At 43.4% G+C, this 9,636-nt stretch overlaps 1 protein-coding gene across 1 annotated transcript; it reads right to left on the bottom strand.

Annotated features, from left to right (window-relative positions):
* Positions 1–4,178: 4,178 nt before the first annotated feature.
* LRRC47 (leucine rich repeat containing 47) lies at positions 4,179–9,631 on the bottom strand (the record flags this gene model as incomplete). Its single annotated transcript, XM_009700187.1, has 7 exons — positions 4,179–4,418; positions 5,335–5,424; positions 5,857–5,959; positions 6,858–6,973; positions 8,215–8,331; positions 9,092–9,535; positions 9,617–9,631. Coding segments are annotated over 7 exons (1,125 nt in total), but the record flags the coding sequence as incomplete, so codon positions are not given.
* Between the last annotated feature and the right edge of the window lie 5 nt (positions 9,632–9,636).

The following is a 9,636-nucleotide window of genomic DNA, read 5'->3' as shown; positions in this document are numbered from 1 at the left end:
CGACCTGGGACTCCGGCCCCAGGCCTGAACCCACCTCTCTGTACACAAGAGTCCTCGGCCCGCTCTGCAGTGCGGGGATGGAAGGGGCGAGCTCAGGTAAAGCAGCCCCCGATGAAGCGGTCAGCGACGCCGATGCTTGCGGGGTCCTGCAGGAGCAGGCACAGGTGGGAAAGCTCACCGAGGTCCAGAAAGCCGACCGAGAGCTCTGTGAGGAACTGCAAAAAGCAAAGGATGACTACAACATGGCAACAGGTACCTGAAGGAGGTGTCCACGCAACATGCTGTTAGCCTAGGGTCCTGGTTTGGCTAAAACAGGACTATTTCTCTTTTCAGTACGTTTGTGTTTTTTTTTTTTTCACCTAGCTACCGAGTTCATCTTCTTGCGATTCTGCTCCTTTTACCTAGAAAAAATTCTAGGTTAGGTTCTCATGAGCACAAAACCTCCTCCTTTCGATTTCTGCCTACAGAGTGAGGCTGAAGCGCCACTTGTTTTGAAACCACTTTCCCTCTCCCCCTAGAAGTGAAGCATATGAGAAAACTCAGCAGAGAAAACCCTGAGCAGTATTCTGGGGCATCCCGTAGCATTTCAGCACTCTAGCAAACCTGTGCTTATGTTACCAACCCTACTAGTCCTCAGGTAGCTCCCACCTCATACAATGAAGTTAGTTAGTTAAATACATATCACATCAAAATACTACAAAATGCATTATCAACCCGTGTCACTGTGGCTGTAGCATTAACTTCACCCACGGTCTATACTCAGATCATTACAACAGCAGCTCTGCTCACGCTTACCTGAAAAAAGGCGTCATGAAGGTTTCAGCAGGGATTCGGTTTGGTTAACAGTAGTATTCCAAATTTACAGGTACCATCTCTTCCTTGCAAAGACAACTGGAGATCCAAGAATCCCAGCTTCGGAGAACCAAATCTGAAAAGGAAATGCTCCAAAAGAAGCTCATAGAGCGAGAAAATCAGCTACAAGCCATGTCTACCAAGGTACCGCTCTGAGAGCACAGTGGCCATCGTTGTTAGGAGAGCTGGCAATGGGGAATTCAGGCTTTATGCAACAGTTCCCTTTCTCATGGGCAGGAGGTGCACCTGTGAACTGCAAAGCTGAAGTGTAAAATATTTTCTCTTAAGTTTTGCAGTCTGAGAGAACAGAAACACGAAGAACTGATGGTGACAATAGAGAAGGAGAACTGCAGTCTTCGACAGGTAAATTCGGTGCAAAGCCGCTATAGAAAAACGTTGTATTAGGTGCTTAGTTGTGCTTGTTTTAAGCTTGGGGGAGTTTCCCAAATTAAAAAAACCTACCCAATCCAGTAGTTTTAGAGAAAACGCCAAGTAATAAGTTACCAGTACTGGCAAGGCTGTTAGTCTATATACTCTGCCCTGGAAATACAAGAAACATTTGGACCAGATACTGGGAAGATGCAGCCAAGCCTGCTCTCTTCCTCACAACAATGACTTGATTTACGTATCTCCTCAGGTTGTTACAGAACAAGAATCCAAACTGGCTGAGCAGAACAAGCTGATCAGTGAGTTACAGGGGACAGTCAGCCAGCTACAGGCAGAGGTTCTGACCAGCCGATGCCACATCCACAAGCAGCAACGGGCCCAAGAGGCGATCCAGCGCCAAGCTGAGACACTGCAGCACAGGGAGCTGCAAACTAGAGTGGCACTCGAATGCATCACCAGCAGGGTAAGTGCAGCCTCCTTCGCTTCAGACTCCTACCTCCCTCTTGGGAGACCCTTCAACTATTTCAAGCAAAGAATCTGAAAGCTTAGAGACAATCTTGGGCAGAAGCACAGCGCGAGATGCATCAGGGCACTGAAGTCCTTTGCTCTCGGGGCCCAGCTTCCCTTTGCAGCCACAGGGCCAGAGCAGAAATTCAGTCCATTTGCTTCCCAGCTTTTTAGCATGCAGCTCTTACATCACTTACAAAGCAAATAGGCTTCAAATGCCAGAAACCATTGAGAAACTCGAGTTCAGAACAGTTACATCACCAGATTTCTAATGTCCTTCCAGACTCAAAGTAACAGGTAAAAAAAAGCCATTTCCTGCAGGCATATGTGCCTGGTAGCAAGCACAGAGCCCAATACTTGAGTAAGGGACTCGGTCCACCCAGAAACACATCATTATCACAGTATTTGCAGTGAAGCCCAGTCAAACTGCCTGTAATTTCACATAAACAGACTTTCCATTTCATCATTCACTAGTACTTTGTCCAAGTAGTCTCTGTAAATCCACGCAAATGCCAAAGAATTGTATATAAAGACTAAACACACCTACTTTCCTCTTTTATCAAAAGTTCGAAAGATACCGAAGCAAAATAATTCAGGCTACATTCAGTACGGCAGGCAGCAAGACTCCCCAGGCAGAGGTCACGGATGAGGAGGTGCTGGAGGCAATGCAGGTATGTGGCTCTTTCAAATGCTGCTTCAAGCAGCCAGCAAGGGACTGATGAGATAAGAGAACACTTTGCAGTACTGCTCTCCACCTAATGCCTTCCCACCTCTTTATACATCCCTAATTTTCAGAAAATAATTAACGAACGGATAGAGTTCCATCAGATGCTGAAACAGAAAGGCGTCAAGGTCCCATCGCTCTACAGCATCGACACGTCTACTTCACTGCCTAGCAGTGCTAAGGGAAGGAGAAAGAGTCCTGCAAGGTAACATCTTTCAGCGGTTGAAAAGCAGCCCTAACAGACGAGTCGGAATACATCACCAACTTCAGGCTCCTGTTCTTGGTTTGGAGACGGTAACTTACTAACAAATTAAACCAGTTTTACTGAAATCAGGTTCTGCAGGAATATCTAATTCAATTGTTTCAACCAACTCAGAGCACAATTCACTGTCAATCATCGGTCTGTAGAAACATTTGACTTCACAGGGAAGCTTGAAGCACTACTAAAGACCGCTTGGCTACAAGTAGCTAGAAAGCGTTAAGTTACCATTTCTGCAGTATTCAATAGCTGCTGCGGCAAGTTTTTATAGTTACATGCCTGGAAAATTCACCAATGCCAAAACAAGTGACAGTGACATATGACTGTAAGAACTGTTTTATTTTCCATTCAATATGCAAGTCCCAACACGTGGACTTATCTGACATGGTATCATTTTTAACAGAAAAAAGTCAATCTGTAGGTCACCCCAGTTTATGGAGAGGTTTGCGTTCATACAGGTAGTAGCCTGGATTTAAAAGTTACCCACAGACTGCAAAAATTAGAACCACTCAAACTACCTGTATTTTGGAAGGTGTCCCCAACACTCTTCATGTGGGAGTGTGACAGAAAGCTCCAGGACGGTCACTCTGGGCAAGACTGCTTGTATTCTGGGGAGACAGGGAGCTTTGTAATGCCGATGTAAGGCAGCATTAGCCCTCTGAATGGAACTGAACTTCACGAGCCAGAAGAAATTCAGTGCTAGATCAAGAGTAACTCAACAGGTACACAACAAGGTCACTACAACTGGTATTTCCACAAGGATGGATGATAGCTCTAAAATGCACTGGCATATACAAACCCCTGCAGTCAATTCAACTGACTTCACTTAAAAATGGAAGCTGCGTTAATGTCTGAACACAGACGCCATCACTTTAAAACTCATTCCTGAAGTTCTGACAGCAATGAAATTTTCACAATTACTCCGGATACAAAAATAAAATGATGCAGAATGAGATGTTAGCGAAGTAATCTTGCATTCTGTCTTCAATATTGGTATATAGCACATGACTTTGTTTCAATGCTGTCACCTACTGGATTTCCCAGTTTAGCTGCCAAAATAATAATCCAGCTGAAGCATTCCAGGAAGAAACAGTGATCTTGCAGAAAAATAAGACTGCACTCATTTTATAAACGCTACGATGTCATAATGATTTTCTCTGTAAGTTAATACATTCTGACTTCCAATACCTTCTCTGCCTTTAAGTTCACACTTGAAGATGCTGTTATCTCTACCTACTCAGAACAGTGATGACTGTCTATTAAGGGTGAAAGAATGCAATACTCCTTGGCATAGCTTGATCAAGCTTCAAAGTTTTTACATACCCAGGCAGGATGCACTGCATCTTTTCTTTAAAAAAAACCAAACCACCTCACTGTGTACAAGTTGCATTGTTGAATATGGAAAAAAAAAACAAACAAATTGAATCATTTTCTTAGCTTGGATAGCTGCTAACGTATTACAGTCAGAAGAGAGGAAGCTGTGGTTAGGTCAGTTTTTGAAGGATAAAGTACTTTCAAGTTTCCATCTGCGTCCACCACTCGAACCTGCTCCACTACCAACGGAAAATTCATCGGCTGTACATTTTGGGTGGGGTTCAAATTCACTGGTCCACAAAGAGCATCAGATCTGTTATCTGAGCCTGAGTCTTCCTTATTTTCCAAGGTAAATCTGTTCAGTTCCGCAATTTTCTGTTAAAAGCAAAATACAGAAAACAAGATTAATTCTGAGGCTAAGGCCTCACAGCAACTCCAAGTTGCTTCCAAGGTGTGGATCTTGCCAGTCTCTGGAGGAACATCCGCATGAAAAAGTCCTTCAGTGGGTTAGAATCTTTCAGGAAATCGAAAGGGCTTTTGATGTTATCACCACTGTGCTCTCTAGCAGGTCCCGTTCCTCTGAATGGTTTAATTTTTTATGTTTAACACAGAACTCGGGCTTTGTCAAAGCACTGGATTCTAAGTAACAAGAGCCTGCTGTAGGATCACCACCGAGTTTGCTTTTGGTGCATTTGAAATTGTCTCTGTTACTACCTTGCGCCAACTACGCAAATCAGCCTTCACCAATGTGTTCTAAAGGTTATGTTAATTGGACAAGAAAAAATACAATTATCTTGCAAAATACTTGGCAGCATACTATCCTGTGCTTGCCATATATCAAGTTTTATCCTTTTCAGTAAGAAAGCTTTAATTAAAAGAAAACACGTTGAATGGCATTTAGTGAGACTGTCCTGGTGTCTCTGAAAGACAATTCTGTAATAATGAAAGGACCAAGCACACTAATCATCAGGCAGGCTCAGGTGAGAAATCTCCCTAAAAGAATTTATTGGCAGCAACTGACACCATAAGATCACTAACAAGGGGAAGGTGTTCAAAGTCAAACCATAAATTCCCAATTGTGGTAACACAACATCATTTACCCTGGTGAGTTTTGAGGTCTGCGAGTCAGTCAGGATACAGCAAGAATGGAAGAGAAAGTGAAGGAGAGGGAATAATACTACTACCAAAATAAAACTCAATTTCTGTGTTCTTCTCAATATATGTGAGCAATTAAACATTTTGTTAAGAAGCACACCAAGAACAGACAGGATTATTTTCCTGAACTACTTACCAGAATTAGTGTGTCCATGACATCTTTGCATATCTGTAAACTGGTATCACTTGTCACTTCCAGAAATAGATCACGGGTTTCTTTTCTAATCTGTAAGAATTCCACAGGTAAAGCAAGTAAGGAATCGGAGCATACTCACCCACAGTCACTTGGCAACATTTCAATACACAAACTGAACGAAAGACTTTCATTCAGTTCAACCAGAAGCAAAGTACTGCCTTTCTTTACAAGTCAAAAACCATATTCTTGTCCTTCAATAAAGCCATCTCTGCAAAGGCAAGCTGGTGCCTTTGGAACAGCTTGCCAAAGCTTGACAGATTTACAAAGGTAAAAATGTAACTCCCAGATCCACCTCAATCTGACAGTCCAGCAGACAAGATTCAGGCTTTGAAGATTTGTATTTGGAACACAATCACAATTTTCACAGGACTGTGCGTATCTTTAAATCTGGAATTATATATCTCTCAGTAGAGAGACACACTGTTTAATTCTGATTAATGTATTTTCACTAACAGACAGTACCTTTGTTTTCTCACTATTGGTTATTGGTGGGAAAGAAATCACAATTCCTTCGGTGTCCACAAGACACGGGTAGTTATCTTTGCCATCCAATAACTGGAGATACCTGCCAAGAAAAATAAAGAAGCAAAAAGTGAGCAACTGAAACAGCAGCTGGACACAACAGCAGAAAATAGTGACAAAAAATGAGTTAGTGTGTTCCTGATCTACCACATAACAAAAACAGAAGTTGGAGCGCTAAAATTCAGCAAAACTGTATCATGGTGATACAGCTGAGGAAAGCCACCAGCTGCAGGAAGCAATGGGCTAGAACCATAAAGTAACTCACATTTTAATATCCACGCTGTCAAAGTAGACAGACATGCTTCTGCTGCTTTCAGAGATCCCAGTGCTCAAACAGGAACATCAGAGTCCACTGTCTGATTCTTCCAGGCAGCTTACTTAATTTTCCCTCTTACTTACTATGGTGATATACAGTTCTCCTCCCATCACGTACTTGGCAAATTTCCCCAAGCTGTATCAGTGATGGATATGGGCAGTAATCTCTGCACGAGCCATAAACAGAATAGGGCAGTGCCACACTCCGCTTCGTAGCTCATCTGTTCCTACATGCAGATTTACCGCACCTCTCATTTGCTCAGTTTACTGAATGTGCATGACACACACTTCATTCCTCTTTGTTTCCCTTCTATTTGCAATTCTAAATATATTCATCACCTCTTAGAATAATTCATATGACAAGAATTTACTCTTGATGCAGCTAGAAATAACTGAAGGCACTCATCATCCTTGTTTCACTCCAGGTTACTCTTTATGTATAAATTCAGCTCAGCATTTTTCATCTCTAACTCCTAAAATCTCGTGATGGGTTTGTTAGCCCCATCATCATCACAGAACATGCTTCATAAAACCTTCAAGCACATTTTCTTCAGTGCTGTTTTTCCATACGAGTATGAGTTACCAAAATTCACGTGAAGAAAAACACAAAAGATCAGTATACTGACTTGTGCAATCCAGAAACATTCTGACGCTTCTTCTGTTTCCTCTGCTCCTCAGCTTCTAACTGCAGCTGACGGAGAAGATCCTTTGCCTTGATCTCCTTTCGACCCAGGGGCATTATCTACATCATACAAAAACCCAAACATTTGAAATTAAGAGTGACTCAAAGACTGGGGTTATTAAAACTCTCCTGCAAGCAAGTCAATAATTAAAACCATACTTCCATATACCATCATTCCTAATGCCTTTTTCAGTATGAAAATACACTTTTTACTTCATATGGACTGCTATGATCACATTGAGTTTAAACCTTCGTGTGAGCTACAACACCCACTTGAAGAACAGGCTCATTCGCTAGTACCAACCAGGCATGGACAGTTTTCTTAGCCAGTTCCTTCACTGTTATTACTTACTGAATAATGTGAAAACCTGCTGTCTCGTAAGAGAAGCCATGAACGAAAGGCTCTCTAAGCCATCAGGAAAATGAAGCATTAATTCCTGAGGATCAGGCCACATGCACAGAACAGTTACAAACACAGGGTGTCGAGAGAGCAGAATGCAACAAAAACTTTGGGTCAGCCCGAAGAGTCAGAGTATCTTGACTGTTCAGTCCTTCAGTGAGATCAGTTTTGGAGGCAGGATATTAACAGACAGACTGAAATAGGCCTAAATAAATAAGGATGATGAATTTGAAATATCATTTTTGTATTCTAGACTGAAGTTACAAGTACAGCCTAAAAGCTTGTCACAAAAATGAACTGCAAGCTTTTTTTTTCCCTTCCTCCTTCTTTGAAAGCAGCAACATAAATAACCCAACATTGGGTAAACCAACAGAACCTGAATTGAATTAAATTATGTTAGCGTGAAGACTGCTGCCATTTGAGATGCACTCATACAAATGAGCACTTGCTTTGCTGCATGACACTCCAGGCACATCCTAACATATACAGACCTCCAGGGAACATTAAGGTGGTAACACCACAACACAGGAGAAAGAATCAACACTGAAACACCAATACCTCAGTCACCCGAAGCAGAGGCACACTTTAAACAAGATCAGAATGTTTTTAGAGGGGAAAAAAAAAGTAGTCTATGCCTGCTTTCCCTGACTACTTTAAGTCCTTGGACAAACACACTCTTAATTGGTCCTGGGGTAACACTAGGTAGCTCTGTGAGGCTTGTTCAAGCAGGCTTTGTTTTAGCAGGATAGCAAGAAAATTAGTATAGCTTCTAAATTAAAGTTTGTGGAGTTCGTTTTCTAGGATATACGCGGTAAGAAAAAAATTCTTTTCATTCTACAAAGTTCCAGAAAACATAAGGGGGAAAAAAAGTGGAAAGGCTCACTGATGCCAGTGCCCCTACCTTCAGTTCATCAGGAGGCTGAACATCATATATCAGAGGACCTTTGATCAACTGCAAGTCGTGGGTGGCAATTGTGGCTGCTGTCCGCTTTTCACAAATGTCTTCGTGCAGTTTAGTCTAAATCGTAAAGAATGCCATCAAAATATATCAAAAACATTAACATGATTTACTCCTCCTAGGGTTCAGATTCTCCTATATTTAATGTTTGTAGCGTTATCAGCTAGTTGAGTAACCTTTTGCATTAAACAGAGCTCTTCTCTTCACCTGCAAAATAATTTTATCTGAATTACAACCCAAACGTAAAGATAGTGAAGCATAGCACACGGCATATTTCGCAACTGGGAGATAAACAGTTTTAAATCAGAAAACAATCACAAATACATGAGTCCTGTAATCTGAAAGAAGCTAACACCTGCCATCTAAGAGAGAGGCGAGCAGCACACCAGGTGAAAGTCTGTGGTTACGATACCTCAGTTGGAAGGTTAGGCATGCAAGACAGTTTTAGCACAGATTAGGGAACCTGAAGCCAAACCAGGGCACTTCTAATGTGGACACGGGTTTATCACTAGTTCTCAACAGGTTCCACAGCACTTACAAGCTGTCGTTACAGAGGCAATGCAAACGCATGTGCGTTCGTCGCCCTCTCATGGTAACACCTGAGCTCGTATTAGGCTCTTCACAAAAACCGGTTTTGCTTATTACAGACTGAGTAGGTGGCACGCTGCTGGCGGAGGCCGTACCTTCACCACCTGCTAGGTGAAGAGCTCACCCCAAGTTTCAGAAACTTACCTGCTGGAGGGAGTCTAGAACAGTTTATTTCCAACTCTGCTAGCAACGTTCCCATTGCAAATGAGTAACACAAGACCACAGCAGTTACCTGCACAGACAGAAACCTCTTCAGAGCATTTCCCGCCTTTAAGTTCACTCCCTTCAGCACGCAGCACACAATGAAGGGTCGAACATCTTTGATGCCTGGGCTCACTTTGACCACCAAGGGCGCAGGGTTTTCGGAGATGTGCAGAACCTTCACCAGCAACTTGCTCGCCTCTTCCAGCTCGTCCTGCTCCTCATCCCCACCATCCTTCTGCTGCTTCTCCCTCTTCTTCTTCCTGGCCTCCTCTCTGGCGCTCTCGGCCTTCCCCTTCCCACGGCCCCCGGCCCGCAGGTACTCCAGGATGGCCTTTGTCTGGCAACCGTTGACCATCTTCTCCAGCCGCTTGTCCTTCAGCTGGTTGCCCCTGAAGTTGGCCTCCTTCAGCCGGGGGCACTCGGCCAGCGCGGCGGGCAGCTCCCTCAGCTGGTTGTTGGCCACGTCCAGGCTCTGGAAGAGACAGAGACAGGGTGGTCAGCGGTAGCGGTGGGGACCCGGGTTGGTGGCTGGGGGCCGCGGGTGCGCTCCCACCTTGAGGGCCGGCAGGGCGG

The sequence above is a fragment of the Cariama cristata genome, unplaced genomic scaffold (genome assembly GCF_000690535.1).
Source record: "Cariama cristata isolate BGI_N322 unplaced genomic scaffold, ASM69053v1 scaffold39885, whole genome shotgun sequence".
NCBI classification, from domain to species: Eukaryota; Metazoa; Chordata; class Aves; order Cariamiformes; family Cariamidae; genus Cariama; species Cariama cristata.
The sequence above is the reverse complement of the archived record's forward strand: the minus strand, read 5'-3'. Positions and strand labels throughout refer to the sequence as shown.